The 18,838-nt window shown below is 45.1% G+C and overlaps 2 protein-coding genes across 3 annotated transcripts in view; one reads left to right on the forward strand and one right to left on the reverse strand.

Moving 5' to 3' along the window:
- Positions 1-3,850, forward strand: part of FBXO11 (F-box protein 11) — a 70,855-nt gene extending 67,005 nt beyond the window's left edge. For both annotated transcript variants that reach the window (XM_041489430.1, XM_041489431.1), the window contains exons 20-23: positions 409-516; positions 1,821-1,929; positions 2,335-2,433; positions 2,513-3,850. In XM_041489430.1, the coding sequence (XP_041345364.1) occupies positions 409-516; positions 1,821-1,929; positions 2,335-2,433; positions 2,513-2,642 (446 nt within the window). In that variant the 3' untranslated portion in view covers positions 2,643-3,850. The remainder of the gene's footprint in view (positions 1-408; positions 517-1,820; positions 1,930-2,334; positions 2,434-2,512) is intronic.
- MSH6 (mutS homolog 6) lies at positions 3,820-18,102 on the reverse strand. The gene is made up of 10 exons (XM_041489429.1): positions 17,865-18,102; positions 16,173-16,375; positions 13,562-13,734; positions 9,868-12,412; positions 8,288-8,553; positions 7,630-7,747; positions 5,389-5,478; positions 4,704-4,858; positions 4,338-4,537; positions 3,820-3,973 (listed from the first exon to the last, which is right to left on the reverse strand). The coding sequence occupies exons 1-10, from the start codon at positions 18,080-18,082 to the stop codon at positions 3,892-3,894; spliced, it is 4,050 nt and encodes a 1,349-aa protein (XP_041345363.1). The 5' UTR covers positions 18,083-18,102; the 3' UTR covers positions 3,820-3,891.
- Between the last annotated feature and the right edge of the window lie 736 nt (positions 18,103-18,838).

Here is an 18,838-nt window from a genome sequence, read left to right on the forward strand (position 1 = left end):
AAGATATTTTAAAAAGGGTAAGGTATGTGCACAAGAACTTTCAAATTTACATGAAGGTGACAGCTCTAAGCGCCCAAAAATCCTATCCCCTTTGAAAATAAACATGATCATAGTACCATTTTATTATCAGATAAACTAGTAGTGTGTTGTTCCTCCCAGAGACCATGCATGCCAGCTGTAGCTCTTTGAAAGGATTCAACAGCAGCATTTGAACCTCAGTTTTATAACAAATTACACTGCAGTTTTGTAGCTATGTAATTTTCCTTTCTTCCCCTTGAGTTTATGATGGCTTAAAAATAAAAACAACCAACCAAGCTGTAGATGATGAGAGAGGTACAAATGCATAACCACCAGGGATTTAACTTCGCCACTCTCTTTTTTCTCCTTTGTTCCCCTGACCCACTAAAGGTATTGAAATAACAAATCATGCGACTGCAACATTAGAAGGCAATCAGATTTTCAACAACCGCTTTGGAGGTTTATTTCTAGCATCTGGTGTCAATGTCACGATGAAAGGTGAGCCCGAGTCCTCCTGGCTTGTGTTGGGTCACTTGTTTGGTGCTGCTGGCTTGGTGCTCTTGGGTTTATGGCACCCTTTGTGGTTCACAGCTGGTACCACCTTAAGCAGAGCTGTGACTAAGTTTCAGCTGAAGGTTATGAGCCACATTAGGCTGTGCTAAGATTTTTAGACAAACAGATGGGTTCAAAGGTAACTTAAGGTTTTGCTGTTACATTAAAAGATCAGCTCTTCTCTCTCAAAGTCACTTCTTGAACCAGTTCCTGATCTTTGGCCCATCTCAGACTCCAGCTGTGATGTAGTACAATGGAAAGTCTTTTTCTCACATATCCAAGAGAAGTGTCCAGTAAAGAAACACACCTCACTTGGCTTTTAGGATCTAAAAGCATGAACATTCTCAGTCCCAGACAGGTTTTTCCAGAAAATATGAACAGTTCACATACAGAAAATTCCCTTGTATAGTGGGGAAGTGTCCATGAGACAGGATCCTTTTGGACAAGATGGGAATGATGGTTTGTATGCCAGACAGCTCAAGGAGGTTATTCAAGAAGAAAAAGGTTTACGTTGCAGGAGTTTTATGTACTTGCTATACATAAAGCTGTTAAACCTTTTCCTGTGGAAGATTAGTGCCTCTTAAAACACAGGCTCTGGCTCTCTGCTTCCCAGCACCTGGGCTTCCTGATGACATCACTCAGTGCTCTGATGCTGCTGGGAGTGGGCAAAACTTTTTGAGGTGTGCTTTGGGACTAGACAGAAGATCAGGTAGTTGAGTAATAGAGGGGATTATCAAATTTGCTGTGCCTTTGACACATCTTTGAAGTACTGGGGCTGGTCAGACCTAATTTCCACTTGCATTGTGTTGGAAAGTATTTTATTCCTAAACTTTCCTGGGGAAAGAGCCATTCTTTTCCTCTTTTTAAGGGATGTGTAAAAGGCCTTATGGTAAATGAGAAGCTTTGAAACATTGGGCTTCAGGCTCCTCAGGAGAAAACTTACAGCTGCTAGGAAGGCTTGCGTGTCTCTAAGCATTTATTAACAGCCAAGTTCAAAAAGAGTATTTAAATGGAGGCTCTCAAGTATTTTGTGCCACGTGTGCAGAGAGGAACAGTGTTACTTGCTTCAGGAGTGCATGGCACTCTGGGCATGTGGGCCTTGAGGGTTTTATATTCTTAAATGCCACAGCTGAAATGCAGGTATAGAACTAATTGTTCCTAATGGGCCCTTTGCTTCAATGCATCAAGGAAAAAAAAAAAAAGTCAATGACCCAGATGTGACTAGTCCTGGATTTTTTTCCCCCCAACAGATAACAAAATAATGAACAATCAAGATGCCATAGAGAAAGCTGTCAGTAGAGGCCAGTGTTTATATAAGATCTCAAGCTACACCAGCTACCCGATGCATGACTTCTACAGGTAACAGGATCTTTCCCATCACCTACAGAAAGGCTTTCCAGTAAACCCCCTTCCTCTTCTTTCCAGGCCCCTGTAACAGTTGCTGGGTGTGGGTGAGCACACAATGCTCTTCCTCAGTTGCAACAGAAGAGGATTTATCAAGTTCCCATTTTCTCGAATTGACTTTGGGCTTGAGGAAAAGAGATTGTTTCTGTGAACCTGAGCCCAGGGTGTTGCACAGCACGACTGTGTGAGACAAGTAACAAAAAGTGCTGTGAAATCCAACTTTTGTGTAAAATTCTCAAACTTTACAGTCCTTTGCACCCTTTCCTTCAGTGTATTTCTGGCTCTCCATCCTCCTGGAGCACTTCCCTTGAGAGCTGGTCAGGTTTTGGTTCCTGCCTAACGTGCTGCTTTTCCCTCCAGATGTCACACCTGCAACACCACAGACCGTAACGCCATCTGTGTGAACTGCATCAAGAAGTGCCATCAAGGACACGACGTAGAATTCATTAGACATGATAGGTACGTTTCCAGCCAGGGCGTGGGGCTGCTCCCAGAGCAGGAGGGCATGGCCACTAAGAGCTGTCTCTCTGTGTTGTAGGTTTTTCTGTGACTGTGGTGCTGGAACACTGTCCAATCCTTGTACGCTCGCCGGAGAGCCTACACACGATACAGATACACTATATGACTCTGCTCCACCTATAGAATCTAATACATTGCAGCACAACTGAATTCCTTTTCAGAAACAAAGTCCTGCCATTCTAATATCATAACTATTAAAACTTTTTTTTTGGAGGAAGTTACACTTGCCCATTTCTGCAGAAAGAGACTGTATTAAAGCGGATGTGTGAGGTGTTGACACTATGGAGCTCAACCTACCAAAAAAGAAAGTGGCAATATGTTGACTCAGGATAACAGAACTGGGCGTTTTAGCATTACTGTGTAAACAAAGACTTTGAAGGGACAGAAGTGAAGAAAAATAAGCTGCAATTTTGTACAGATACCAACTTCTGAGAGCTGGTGTTTTTACAAGTAGCATTGAAACGCAGTCCAATTTGCAGTAGTACTATTCTGTAGACAAGCAGCATTCTTTGTTGCTGCCTTTATGGACATGGGTACCAATCGCTTTTGTAACATGGTAAAAATGTGAGCTAGCACTTCTGCATTTCTTTTGATTTTTTAACATTTATTCAGATTGAGAAATATGATTTTAATGCTTTAATCTCATGTAGTTTGTTTCTAATTTCAAGCAAAAAATCTTATTGTACTTGAATGTGTCCTGTTTTGTTAGCACACCTAGACTTGCTGTAACTGTACTCATGTCCCAGTATGTACGTTCTTTCTATGAAAGAGAAAACACTAATCTTAAATTATATCCAGCAATTTTTCTGGTGTCCTCTGAAGTTAGAATAATCTCCTCCCCTGCCCCAGCAATAGTCTGTACTCAAACCACCCTAACAAAAGAAAGAAAAGCGAGTGTTTTAATGAGACTTCCTAGACTATAATGCACTATAAAACAAAGTACCCATGTAACTAAGTTTTGTGAAAGAAGTTTTACTATGTTTTAAAGTACGCAGTAGAAAGTCTCCTCAAAACAGTCTTGTACTTTTACTCTGTTCATAGTTTTTTTTGAACAGTCTGGACATTACTTACATAACCTGCTGGAAATCACAGCAATTTCCTGCTCTAATGAAGCTGAGACAAGTATATATACAGCCCTATACAGTTTCATAGCTTTTTTCCATTTATGTGTATTGGTGACAGTGGGTAATCAACAGCCTGAAAGTGTATGCATGTACCATAACATCTAGACTTAATATATTGTGGAGTACTCAATAACCATTATGTAGAGGGTAGGTATGAATTAAAGGGTTTAATTTCCTAGGAAAGACAATGGAAAAATGGTCATTTTTAAAAAATAAAGTTTATTAGATCATAATGTTGTCTGCTCCCACCTTCTTGAGAAACCTGTGCGAGTTCCTAAAGCCGGTCGATCATCGCCGTGAGTTTCCGAACCGCGTTTGCATCACAGGCTGCTCCATCCACCACCTGGCACAGGTACCTGAGGGAAATAACCACCTTTACTGACACACACACTGAGGGCCAGAGCTTCAGACTGCCATTCCTCCTCCTAAAGCTGTTGCTTTAGGAGACATGGATGCTGGGCCTGGTGTAAAGGCTGCCAGCAGCACCCCCCCAGCACCTCTGTGTGCAAATTCAGACTGGCACAGTGATCCAAGGCTTAAAATGCTGCTTATCATCTCTGCCCTCCCATAGTACCTCCCTCCCTCCCTGTGAACATCTGATGTTCACAAAAGTAGTTAAACTGCCCTTCGTGCTGTGACTGAGCAAAAGCCACTGCCCAAATATTAAAATAGGCTCCTGTAAGCCAATTGCAACTTAGGTACAGAAATCCAGGGCCCTACCTAAATATTCTGAGTGAGATGGTTGTTTTTTCAAACTCTTTGGCTTTTCTGTGCCCCTTCTGAATGACTTCCTCTGGAATATCTGCAAGTCTTGCTGCGTTGAAGCCGTAGCTCTTTGGGCAGGCTCCTTCAATGAACTTGTACAGGAACGTAATTGTTTCCTGGCTCGGATCCTCACTCTCATTTTCAACCATGCATGCCTGGGAAGAGCAAGTCACAAGTTAAAGAGTTTGCAACATTGACCTGCAGCCTAAGAAATGCATGGGACATCATGTCCTGTTCCCAAAACACCCGTTTCTCGGGGCAGAAGAGCACAAAAAAGCAGGAGAAATCCCAGCAGGGAAAAGCCCATCCCCACACCCCTACCATGTGGCCCAGGCGCACGGCCCCGCAGTGGGAATAGTCCTCCACCAGGGAGTGGTAGTGAGTGGAGAACAGCGTCCGGCACCGGATCCTCTCGGCCAGCTCCTCCACCACCGCGCTCGCTATGGCTGTTCCGTCAAACGTGGCCGTGCCTCTGCCTGGGGACACAACGGGATTGCTTTGGCACACTTGGGAGCACAAGGGACACAGCAAAGTCAGCCCACAGTTCACGTGCTGCTGGACAGACAGACACGCTACAGACAAATGCAGCAATGCATTTGTAGTGTTTGTTTGTTCCCCTCCCCGCTGTGTGCCAGACAAACAAACAGCAGTGAGGGGTGAAGGTGACCTGGGTGTTGGCCCCATAACAATCACCCTCTGCTGCACTGCAGAAAAAAAGATGTTTCTGCTCTCCTGAGGTTTGCTGCAAGTAATTATGCAAAGCAAAAGCAGGAAACCACAGCTGGAAATAGGGTAATAATGACTGGGGGTGGGAGGTGGTGATGAGTTCCCAGGGCACCCAAGATATGTTCATGTTAGAGAGGCTGAGGCACCAGTTAAACACCAGCATCATTACAATGAAACTGGCCCTGTGTACTTGGCTGCCATTCAGACAGCCCAAAAACCTTGCAGCCAGTCTTTCATCCCTCAGATTTAGCTTCCATCTATTACAAAATAGTCTAATTACCCAGTTCATCCACGAGAACAAGGGAATGCTCTGTTGCATGCTGCAGAATGCTGGAAGTCTCGCTCAATTCGACAAAGAAGGTACTTTCACCTTTAAAGGAAATTACAAAAAAAAAAAAAGCCATGAAATAGTCAAAGATCTGAGAACCACAACTAAAACCTCATTTAATCTGCACTAGAATCTTGGTTAAGCTAAAGTGAAACTCAACAGTAAACTGAAGATGAACAAAAACATGACACTTTTTTTCCAGTGTGAAAACAGCAGGTTTCCATTTGCCAGAAAAAACAAGTTCTGGTTCCTTGAGAGTACAGGTATAAACACAAGCACAATTAATTACGTTTTCAGGCCAACACACCTACTTACTCTTAATAGCACCATCAAAAGTAACAGCTGGACAAAAAGAAGGGCACAAAGGCTACAATGGGGAGAATTTGTGTCCCTTTCTTGCTCTGAATGCACAGGACAGGCTGAAGGTGTTTGTGGCTTTCCAGAAAAAAAAAAAAAAGGCAGAAAATCAAAGACTGAGACTGGAATTACTGGTTTGGTTGTAATGTCAGGAGGGAACTCTTTGGATAATAAAGGCTTTATTTGTATGTTCTCTCCTTGAATGATGTATGACAAAAGCAATATTCTGCTGCTAAGGCTCAAGCATCTCATGGGAGTTTCAGCAACCCAGATAATACAAAGCCTGAAATTTACACCTGAAATTGGTTTTAGCAGATTATGAGCAGAAGTACACAATTATTCACACCCTTCCACATGATAAACCCACACTTACAAAGTCAGGATTTACTTGTTCTTTGTGTGGAGATCATTACAAATAATCACAAGTAGCAGCAATTAATGCAATTTATTCCATTAAAGGCAAGCACGTATTTCCTGTACTCATGCTTCATGAGCATTGCTTTGCTCTAACATAAGTTTTCTAACATGAATTATTAAGCAGCGTCCACCAATCCTGATTTTCTGCATTTATTTAAAGAAATTACCAGGATTTAACATTTTCAACAATATTTAAGAACCACCATTTATTCTCTTCAGAAAATAAAGCCCTAAAATTTTATTACTGAAAAAATTAACTTCATAAAAGTCCTGCTGGCATCCATTACGAAGTGACTGCCATGGAACAACTTTTTCTGTGCTTTCCCATCTACAGTGTGCAAACATGCATCAAGAACAGATTTCAAAATTTGTTCTTTGCAGTGTTCACCTTCCTCACAATGTGAAATGTCAGAAGTACAGTCCTCAGTTAATTAAAAAAAAAATTGAAAGTGCTACATTTTGCTAGACCATCTCTCATAAAGGAAGGGCCCTTCTCATCTCTACCATAAGCATTTAAGTATTCTTCCACACTTGATTCCTTCTTGTACTGAAATTAAACAAAATGGAGACAAGCTGGGCAAAGAAAGCCTTAATAACATTCTCTAGCTGAGAAGAAAAGCCTTGATTTGGGGAAGTGTAAATATTTTTTTTAATTAAGAACTTGGAATGATTCATTTCCAAATTCCTTCTGTGCAACAAGTTCAGTGGGCTTAACTCCTTTCATATTCACTGACCCAAATTTTTCAGCAGAGAGATCACAGAAAACCTGTGCCCTCCTTAATGAGCAGTGATACTACTCTTACCACAACAATCCTTTTATTTTTCTAGCCCAGTGGCACTTTGCCCATCACCACTGGCAGACTTGACCATTCCACTTGTCGTGTCATCCTCCACTTGTGTCTTCCTCTCTATTAAAGGAACAAAATACTCCAAGAACTGTCAACTACTGCTTCCAAAAAGGACATCTGCTTCTCTTGCTCATGAGAAGAAATCAGATTTCAAACACAAGGCATTCTGATTGAAACAATGGACTTCTCTAGTCCTTGCAGGAAGGTACAAAAACAACTCCTGTGCAACAGCTGCCCCAGCATCACTGTCCTACTTCAGAACACTTACAAAAAGGTGTCAGTGAGAGTAGAATATAATCAATTCTAAAAAAAGATATTCCTCAGACTTGCATCCAGCTGGGAGTTAGGGTTTTAATATTAAAATTCATTAGGAATTGATCCTGTGAGTCTGTCAAAAATGACACGGACGCACACATGAAAAAATAAAGCCTAAGTACAATCCTGTCTCCACTCTGAACAAGAGTGCACAGCCCTCCCTGCAAAATACTGTCCCCTTTCCAGCTTGCCACTTGCAGCAAGAGCAGAAGGTTGGTGCAGCAGCCCTCAGTGCAGCTGTGTGTCAGGCACTCACCGGCCATGATCCTGTCGGAGGCGCCGAGCCGCGTGAACACGCGGTCGATGGGCGTGAGCCTGCAGGCTTCTGCGGGCACGTAGCACCCCAGCTGGGCCATGATCACCAGGAGACCAGCCTGCACAGCAAACAGGGACATTCACATCGGCACTGGTGCTTGTAGCTTCAGTTCCACACACAGGATGAGGGCATGAAGCTGTGCTTCCCCTAAAACAGGGACTGGAGTACATAAAGCTTCCCACTGCTTTAACAGCTCCAGGCTGCAGCAGCGTTATCTCTGGCAGGACTGAACTACTCTGAAAGCCTTCAAAACACAAATTATCACAGCAAGCAGTGTTTATAAAGCAACCTCCCTGCTGATTTGTAGTTTCATCTTCTTCAACCTGCAGAAGCACCTTTTGCCAGCTGATGCCAAGTGCTGGGTAAGTCACTTGAAAAACATAAAAGGTACTCTATTGCTTCTTCCCAACCAACTCTCCTAGGACAAATAAAACTTATCCCTCCCTAAAGCAGAAAATCTCTCTGAACGTGAGCACTTTCTACAGCCTGTGCAATTGCTGCACACCCTGAAGGCCACTTCTGTGACCTCCTGTGACACCCAGGCCCTGTAATTCCCTTAGCCAAACCCCAGAGGTACCCTGGGACACAGGACAATCACCTGTCTCATGAGCGTAGATTTGCCACCCATGTTGGGGCCAGTTACCAGCACACAGGAGGCCTCACTGCTGCTGCCTTCATCCTTGATGCCTATCACGATGTCGTTGGGAATAAAATCATCCCCAAAGAAAGTTTTTGTGATGCATGGATGGCGGGAATTTCTAAGTTCCAGGAAGGGAGGAGCATTATCCGTAGGCAGCACGATTACAGGTCGGCACAGAGGTCCATCACCACCTTGACTGTAGTGAGCAAGGGACATCAAGACATCTAGAAAATTAAGAGAAATTCCAGTCAGTCACACTTTCAAACTTCTTCATACACTGGAATTCATTTACTCATTGAACAGCAATTTTGTAGAAACAATTTTCTATTTTATTCCATTTTCCTCACAAGGGAAACACCCATGAAGGACTCCAGAACAAGTAAAAGGTGGGAATATTTACAGGGTCTTTCCTCATTCCTTCCAGATTTTCTAGATGTCATGATAAAAATGCTCCCATATAGTTTTTTTTAGTTCACAAGTCTTTAAAATCCACATAATTTCATTTCAAAAGTTCATGTATAACATACTACTTTATTGCATTGGTTTTTAATTTAGAACAAGTAAGAAGGAAATCAGCTTCTGTGACAGTGAATTACTTTGTGCAGAATCCTAATTCTGCTTGAAAGCTGCCAGAGGAAAACTGTATAAATATTAAAACTCTGTGTGTCCAGCAGGAAACAGCAGCACAAGACCCTTCAGTTAGCTGAGCCCCAAGGTTCTAAAAGCTGATCACCTACACAATGAGACTGTTCATGATTTTAGAGGCTTTATGTACACACATTACAGCTGAGCCTGGACACTGAATTCCTCTCTGCTGGGAACCAATTCAGCACTTGCCTGGAGCTGTGGTGTAGCTGATGTGACTGCTTCCCAGCTCTCCCAGCAAATCCATTCCCAGCCAACACCCCCTGCCTGCCCTCCCTTTTCTGCTCTAGTGGCATTCAGAGAGTGCTTTCATTTTTCCCTGGAACAAAGACATCCCAGAGTGCCTCATCTTAGCAGAAAATCCACAGGAGAGAAGTATGCCAGTCCTGAGAAAGGAATACAGGAGACTGTTCTATCCCAGAATTTTAAGGACAATTTGGGGAAGCCTTCTTAGTGGACTACCTTCTTCAAGGCTCGACACTGAGCACTTTTGTTTTTAAAGGATGGTCAGAAAGCATCCTGCTCAGACAGAAAAAAAACTTACCAGGTTAGATTTTTATAGCTCCATTTAATAAGAAGCCACTAATCCACACACAAGGCTCTGGAAGGAGTGAGGCCCACCAGGCTACACTGAACTGGGAGAAACACTTGGCTGCACATCTACAACCGTGCAACAGGAATGAATAAATAGCTTGCAAACACCACAAGGCCCAGCAACTGTCCTGCTATTTACCAACAGGAAGGAAACAGGGAATCACCGCTAATTATCAAAGCCCTTACCACAATCAAGAGCTTTCAAACGACAAGTCGAGAGCTGGCATCGAGCTTCCCCAGATCAGATTTCATCAGCACAGGGGTAGTTTTACCGTGTCAGAAGGAAGCAAAGCCCTTACCCAGCACAGCAATGCACTCCACAGCTGTCTGCCAGTCCTTGCTGTTCTTGTCGAAGTTGTAGAAGAGGCGCCTCATGCAGTCCTTGAGGGCGGCGTCGCGGCGCTCCTCGGCGTTCACCATGGCACCCAGCATCTTCTCGATCTCCTTGGTCCAGTAGCGCTTGTAGCCCTTCCTGCTCGACCTCAGCTCGTATTCCTCAGGCAGGTTACGGGATATGACACTTTCTGGGATCTCCATCTGGTACCGGTTCTTGCCTGTCCCCCAGTACTGCACGTATTTGGACCCAAGCAGCTTGCGTTGCTTATCCAGGTACTTCCGAAGATCCCCCTCGAGAGCTCTGATATCCTCTAGTGCTCCGTCATAATCGGGGTCAAAACCCAGCTTGGGGGTAATCACTCCTGTCTTCCGAGCCTGGTTGTGATCAAAGGCAGTGTCCCACCTTGTGAGCTCTGCACTCAAGTCTGGGAAGCGGCCATCAGGATTTTTGGCTTTGCGGGTGACCAGCTGCTTCAGGACTCTGGATTTGAAGTCATCGGCAAACTCCTCCATGAATTCGACAATTTCATTCATGACTTTGAATCCCTCCAGGGTAGACAGAAAGTCAGCAATTTTTTTTTTGCTGTATTTGAGTTCTTCATAGAAGATGGCCCTGCTGTCAGGATGGTTCTGACTTTTGAGTGGTGACCCAATGCTGTGAATTTTGCTGAGCAGTCTTTCAAGATCAGGCAGTTTCTTGAGGTACTCACTGACTTCAGACATTTTATCTGGCACTGCCAAGAGGTCCTCGACAGCATCCAAACGATCATTGATGGATTTAGGATTACAAAGCGGAGCGCAGAGCCACTGTTTCAGGAGTCGCTTCCCGAATGGTGTACAGCAAGAATCAATCCTTTCCAACAAAGTACCTTCTGTGCTTCCATTGGTTCCATTCTGCAGGACTTCCAAGTTCATCAGGGTGACTCCATCCAGCACCATCCGCTGGCCAGTTCTGCTAAACAAACTACTTGAACTCATGGTTTTGACAGTAGCAATATCCACAGGGACGTATTCCTCAAAGTTTGCCTGTGATAACAGCTCCTGATCAATCAGACATTTTTTGAGATAGAAGACACATCCCCCAAGAGCTGACAAAGCTAACTCACTGTTTTCACCAGGAGTTAATCCCAGGGAGTCACTCTCTGAAGTCAGAGATTTGATTACAGAGGGCAGAGAACATCCATTTTCAGAATTCTGCTTCTCCTTGAAATATCCTTCCTCAAGAAGGACTTTTAGTGTTTTAGATGCATTCCAGAACTGGGAACCCGAGGTCAGCCCTTCCTGAATGCAAGAAACAAGCGAGCCCTTCAGTATCTTCTGTGTGTCCACAGACAGGTTGCCCTTCTCAAACAGCACCTGCACAGGGGTGTAGTGAGCTACCAAAGTCCTAAACCTGGAGCAGTGGCGGTCGTCTGGGAACTGGCCAACGTGGAACTTGCCCATGGAGGTGTCGACGAAGCAGACTCCGTAGACGCGCGTGCCGGCCGAGTCCTCCTTCTCCTTCACGCACAGCAGGAACTTGCTGTTGTTCTCAGAGGGGTCGCAGTCCATGACGCTGTAGGTCTGGGTTCCCTTGGTGATGATCCTGCAGATCTCCCGGCGCACCACCTTGTCAAACCTGCTGGAGTGGCCCGTGGACTTGCAGCGCGCTTCCATCATTTCGGGCGTTTCCGTCTGCTCCACGCGCGCCACCTTGTAGCCCTTCTGCACCAGGACATCGGAGAACCGGCCGAACGCAGTTTCTGGAAAACCCGAGTGGGCCCAGGTGCCCTTCATAAAGATCAGGCCCAGCTCGTTGACGCCAGTGACTGCGTCCATGTGATACAACTCATAGAACTTTCCAACCTTGTAGCAAATCACAGCGTCAAAGTTTTGGCTTTTGAGCTGCCACCACCTCCGCACGCCCGGCGTGCACTTGTTGAGGTAATCCTCGGGCACGTACAGAGTACAGGGGTCGTAATCAGGGTCACCCTGACGCCTCCTGTGCGCATCTCTCCTCTTCCCTTCTTGCAGCCAGTCAAGCTTTTCATGCTCCCACACTGAGAAGCCACCAGTGCCTCCACTGCAAGCATTTGCTTGAGATTCAAAACTTTCAGGTGCTGCAAAGGATGTCAGCTTAGACTTGGCTTCTGAAGAGACTGTTGCTGCTCTTTTGGGTGTTTCAGAACATTCATTTCCCAAGCTACTCCTTTTAGCAGGCTTTTTCACCTCTCTTCTCTTTCGTTTAGAAGGGACTTTTACGGGGCTCTCTGCAACACTCTCTGCCTCTGTCTCCGTGTCAGAAGACTCATTTTCATCCACCCCACTACTGGCTTCCTCACTGCTTGCTGCATCTTTCCCATCAGGCTTGAACTCCACATCAGAGCCATCGTGGTCACTGTCAGAATCCAACACTCTCCTTCTCTTGGCTTTTACGGCTCTTTCCCTGCTCATCACTCGCTTATTGCTTTTCACATCCTCCTCACTATTGCAGTCCTCACTGTTGCTTGATGCATTTTCACTCATCTCCTGGAAAAATAAATTATTTTGTCTGTGGATAATTCTGGCTACAAAGATACTGCTGCATAAAGAAGTGCAAGAATGCGCAATAACGCAGTACCTATGACACTTCAAGCAAGAGACAGCAGAGCCACAGCCAATTCCATCTACCTTAACAGAACCCAGGTTTTTTCTGGATAAGTAACTGCTACTGGCCAGTGGCATAATTACTCTTATTTGTGTTCATTAAAGACTCATTCATTATTGTGCATATGTGATGCTGATGAACAAAGACTACACAAAAAAGAATATGACACATGTAAGAGAAAGAAAAGCAACTCCACTATTTGCCTTTTCAGCCTCAAACTTTAATGGAAAACCAGCAGTGGAGGGACTGTAGTGAGTACAAAGTGCCACTGCACCTAACACAATGCCTGGAGTGGCACCTGTCCCTCAGGGCACTGTCACACAGGAGACTGAGTAGATGAGCTAAGGGAAACACCATCCCACTGACAGTTTCCTCACACCATTCCTCTCCGAAGAAAACTATTCCAAGGCATATGGTGCTACTGAAATAATAGCTGAATCAACACAACACAAATACAATACAATAAATCATCACCTTTTAGTTACTCCACCAAGACTGCTGTTAACAGTGCAAGAACTGGTATTTTAGTGCTACTCCACAAGATGAGAGTGGGCTCCAAAAATTCAATTTAATGCCTTAGATGAACAGTTAAAAAGCTATAAATTTATATATTAAGACACACTAAAACTCCAGATCAAACTTAGGGCAACTTGGACTATGACTAGCAGATAGAGCAGATAAAATGATACATCAGAAAAAACCATTTCTGGGTGAAAAAGTAGGTCATCAGGGAGTGACGAGTGAAGAGAGTCAGAGAAGTTAAGCAGATTCTGAGGTCAGTCCTTACCATACAGAACACCAAAGAGACTTGTCTTTCCAACTAGAAAAGATGACAGACCAGCATATGACCTGACAACACAGAAGCAGTACAAAAAAAGACAAATGGATACATATGTGTGCAAGATTAACAAGGAGATAAGCTGTGATTACTGTACCAGAGAACTGCAGGATATTCCATGCTTAGCTCCAAGTCACAGCTTCTAAGTTCTAGCAATATTTCTGTAAATGACAGCAATTAAGAAATATTTTACCTCTATTTCCTCCTCTTCCTCCTCTGTGTCTGAAGGCTCATTGCATACTGCCAGCTCAAGCCTCTTGGTTTTATCTTTGCTCATGGCATCATCTGCCAGTACCATGGCTCTTTTAATTTCAGGCTTTGTGCTGTAAAACATACCTCCCTTCATCGTCTCCCCATCTGATGAACCTGTAAAAAACACAGATTTGTTAAGAACAAATGCTAAATGCTAGACTTAACATTTGTTAAGTCTAGCATTTAGCCAGTGTTCCTAGTTCACTCTGAAATGTATTCAGACAACTAGCATTCATATTCAGATAACTAAACCTCTGTGCTGCTACCACTCATTCCCACCACATCTTAAATACAGCAATCTATCACTCCTTCATCCTGATGAACTACCCCTGGGGAAAGTATACACACTCACAAATGAAATGCCTACCTGCATGAACACTTGGAAGAATTGCTTCTAATTCTGTAACTCATTAGCACATGTGAGCACTCCTAGGCTGAGCTCTGACTCACACTGACTGTAGTTAGTACCGAATTTAACACTGGCAGCGCAGCAGACAGACCTGACTGAGACCACAGGGCTGTCTTAGCAATGACAGGAAAGTTCAACCAGAGTTATCTTCACTTTCTAGGCACAAGCCACCTACGGCAGAGACCTCAAACCTCGGAGACCTGCTGGCCTCCGAACTGCTGCTCTGAGTGCAGCCAGGCACCCAGCCCCAGCCCATTAGCCAGATTAGCTGATGGCCAATCACGCTGGCCACTCAGCCTGCCACTGCAGGGCAGAGAACAAAGCCTGCTATTAATAACTGCTCCATCCGCTCCTCCTCCTGCACAGCCCCTCCTGCCACCACCTGCACACAGCACAAACCCAAAGCCAACCAATCTACAGACAGATTTCAGGTCCTTTTCCCCACTCTTGTGAATCCCGCCATCCACCACTACTGACTGAAGCTTCAGCTCTACACTAGTGGCAGACAAAGGCAGCCGACTTGGAGGAGAGCAAATACCCCAGAAACAACTCAAACAAAATTCTTACCCACAATCAACTCCCAGTTTGCAGTAGCAAAGTGGAGAGTTACAAGTAGCTGCTTCTAGAGCACGAAGGCAACACATTAACAATCCAGATCTCCCTTTTGGTTTTCCAAATGCGATGAGGCAGTCTAAAAATATTTTGCATTAATATTAAATGCAACTGAACAACGTCAGAAGAAAAATCTTCTCATATAATTGAGCTGCACACTCAAGAGTGCAATACCTGCATATTCACCTAGCCAACTGCTATGCACCTCCACTTCTTCATGCCCACCTGTTACAGGTCTGGCCCTGTGCTGCCTGCATTTACTCAGGTACAAAAAAATAACACAACCAAGAAACTTATCCATTTTCTTACCCAAAGAGTCTAAGACTCTTCCTTTGTATATAAAGACACCTATCTGCTTTAAATTCAAACAAAACACATTTTAAATATTTTTACTCTGTTCTGCATTCAAGACTTCTCCTGTGATAGATCTGTGCTTAAACTTTGGCCATTTTCTTTTGGTAAACAGATTAATTCCCCTTACCTGTATTTGCTTCTAAGTGCAACTACAAGCTCTCAGAATATTTTGATTGTTTTCAAATACTTTGGGGAAAGATACATATAACCACGGAGCAATTTACTTGCAATAAATTATGCTATCACTCTTGTCAATAACATTACCACTTTAATTCAAAACTATGGCTGAAGTGCAGCACACTGAAGTATAGAGGAGACAAAAATGTGGCTACATGATCAGGAGATGGAACTCTGACTTGTAAAAAAGGAGAAACTATTTAAATTTAGGTTTTTTCAGTGACACAAGCAAATCCTACAGAGCATCAGAAATACTTTATTACATATGAAGTATCTGACTAACAAGACAGTTTACAGCCAATGAGTTAGTTTTCAGCAACAGTTAAAATTATGAAAAAAGGGGGAAACTGATTATGTTTATTAAAATGGTGAGATCATGCAAAATGTTAACTCTTGATTACATTTGATTTTCACTATTATCTTCAGTATCACAAACATCAACTCTGATCTGTAACTACAAGCACTGCCCTCACCAACACTCAATTCTCAAGTTATATATTTTATTTACAAAAGTGCTGCACTGCTGAGACGAGACACTGCAGCAGAATTAATTTTATTTACCCAATATCCTGGGTCTAGTCTTTTAATTCTGGACATACTACAGTTCCTAAATAGCTGCTTAAAAACTCGGTTTGACACTCCTAACACTTTAGGGATTTCAGGGCTAAAAGTGGAAATACTGAATTTAGCTTTTACACCATTTTTATACTGAAATAAAGGAAATATCTGCAAACATTAGCAAGCTTTAAGTTTGCTTAATTAGTTGCTCTAATATAATAAATGAAAGGGCTTAGTGTTTTATGTTTCAAGAATTGTAAAAACACAAATGTACCTGTAACCCTCAAGAACTTGTGACTTATAAAGCACAAAGCAAGCTCAATTCTGCTCTTGGTTTTGCTGCTCCTTCCCTATGGAGAATAACATATCCTATATTCCAAGCTTGTAATTCTAAAACAAGTGGCATATTTCCATTTCAAACAGTTTTGTTTCTACCTCTTACCTTTATATGGCTTCAGGTATTTAATACTGATCCAACCCCTTGTAGGGCTGTCATCAAAGAACTGCACGTGGACACGAGTGGATTTTCCTTTTCCTCTGACTATTGTTCTTTCAGTGGGGTGGTTGTATATGAGACATGGCCACCAGGGATAGCCTTCCATCTTGGCCCACACCAAGTCCCCAGGAGCATACTCACAGGAGACACTGCAGAGACAACAAATGTGGCATTTAAGGAACACAAACATCTGGAACAGCTCTCTTCGTAGATGACACTGCACTCTGCTGCTGAGCATTTTGCCCTCTCATGGTCTTTGAAGCCTCCCAGGGGGTGCAACCTGGATTACACAGTTCTTCCATACCACCAGCAACTCTTCTCCTAAACTTTTTCTATTTGCTCCTTCAAGTTCTGCTGGATTCCTACAGAGACAGAGCTTTATCATGGAATGGTATGGGTTCAAAGGGACCCTAAAGATCACCTGGTCCCAGCCCCCTGCCATGCAGAGGGACATGTCCCACTATCCCAGGTTGCTCAGAGCCCCATCCATCCTGGCCTTGAACACTTCCAGGGATGGGCAGCCACACCTTCTCCTGGCACCCTGTGCCAGGGCCTCACCAACCTCACAGTGAAGAATTTCTTCCTAATATCTAATTAGACCTATTCTCTTTCAGTTTGAAATCATTCCCTCTCGCCCTGTCACTACATGCCCTTTTCCTGTAGAAACTAATTTTCAACCAGGCACCTAAAGAAAAGAGTAAGACTTAAAAACCCCTCAGGCTACAAAAAATGAATAAATAAAGAACTCTACCTGCACTGCAAAGCACTTGATGCAGCTTTTATTTGCTCTCTCCTCCTTCCCACAGATTTCACCCCAGCCACTGCCACACTTCCACAGATGATGTCTGGGACACTCCTGCAGGCTGTGGCCCAACCACCAGTGACACTCAGTCTGCTGACATGTGGGACACTAGCCAGCATGGTGCTCACACAAGAGAGACATGGAGCTCCTGCAGCGGGTCCAGCAGAGGGCAATAAAAATTATTATGGGAAAGGAGCATCTCTCTTAGGAAAGGCTGAGGGAGCTGGGGCTGTTCAGCCCAAGGAGAGATGACTGAGAGGAGACTTCATCAATATGTACAAATACCTAAATGAGGGGTGAACAAGAAGATGGAGCCAGGCTTTCCTTGGTAATACCGAGCATAAGGACACGAGACAAAGGGCACAAAGTTCCACCAGACCACAAGGAAGAACTTTTTGACTGTGTGCGTGACTGCGCACTGGAACTGACTGGCCAGGCAGGTGGAGTTTCCCTCACTGGGATACCCAAAGCTGTCTGAATACAATCCTGTGCCACGTGCTCTGGGATGGCGCTGCTCGAGCAGGGAGGTTGGGCCAGACACCCCACCGTGTCCCTCTATGATACAGCACGCAAAGCAAATTTAAAACACGAACAGCACAACCCGGCCGCAGGGCCCGTGCCCGCAGGTGTCCCACTGTCCCGCCGGGAGCACAGGCCCCGCGGGCCCGGCCGGGCACCACATCCAGGGAACGGCGGGGACTGCGGCAGACACGGGGCGACAACGACACCCCGAGGGTCCCGCTCCGACCTCCGCCGGCTGCAGCTCCGTCCCGCTCCCCTTCCCGCCCTCCCCTCCCGCGGGCCGCGCTCCGCGGCCTCCCCCGTCCCGCCGGTACCTGGGGGCCTTGGCGGCCGCGCCGCCCCCCGCGCCCTTCTCGCCGTTCTCGCCGCGCCGCGCCGCCGCTCGGCCCGCTCCGCCCGGGGGGCTGCCGGCGGCCTGGAGGCCATTCCGCTCCCCCGAGGCGCGGCTGCGGCGGGGCTCTCTGCGGGGCTCGCTGCCGGCCGGCGGGGCGGCCTTGGAGAAGAAGCGGAGCAGGGTGCTCTGGCGAGACATGGCCGCGGCGGGAAGCGCGGGCCGCCCTGCCCTGCGCGCCAAACCCGCGCGCCTGGCCCCGCCCCGGCCCCGCCCCGCCCTCAGCTTTGGCGGGAAGCGCTGAGGGACCGGCCCGGCCCGTGTGTCCCTGTTGGCCCTAATTGGTGCAAAACGCGGAATATCTGGAAATTTCCGTGTGAAGGGACGTTGGGTGGTGTCTGGTCTTCGCATGCTTCCAACCCTAATCAACAGGAAAGGGGATTTAACCCGTGAAATAGCAGCTGACGAGCAATCCCTGAGTGACATCCGGGTGTTAAAAAGACAAATTCCTTATGGGTAGGGTTACCTTGTGAAGGTTTAGGGCTCGAGGTGATCTCCCATTCGGAGGAGGTTAGCAAAGCTTGGGGAGAAGGATGTGCAGCTGATAGTGGACACAAAAATGCAGAATTTGTGGGCCACAAGGACATTTGGCAGGACCCCAAAGATCAGGAAGAAACTAATAAAGACAGCTCAGCAACTGTGCTGAACCAGCTCCAGTTGGGTGAAATGTAATTCTGGCAGGGGGAGATGATGACCACCATCTCACCAACTCACTGACCCAAGAAACCCGCTGACCCAAAAGAAGGAAAAGACTGAGTATGGGACTAATTAACAGGAGAAGCAAGAGAATCATTAATAAGCAGAAGACAGAATACTAATTAACAAGAGAACTATGTAACTTTTAGCCACTGAACATTAATGCCTTTGTTTTTTACTAAAATGTATAAATATTTAAAT

Source organism: Pyrgilauda ruficollis, unplaced genomic scaffold (genome assembly GCF_017590135.1).
Source record: "Pyrgilauda ruficollis isolate IOZ18807 unplaced genomic scaffold, ASM1759013v1 scaffold93, whole genome shotgun sequence".
Taxonomy (NCBI): Eukaryota; Metazoa; Chordata; class Aves; order Passeriformes; family Passeridae; genus Pyrgilauda; species Pyrgilauda ruficollis.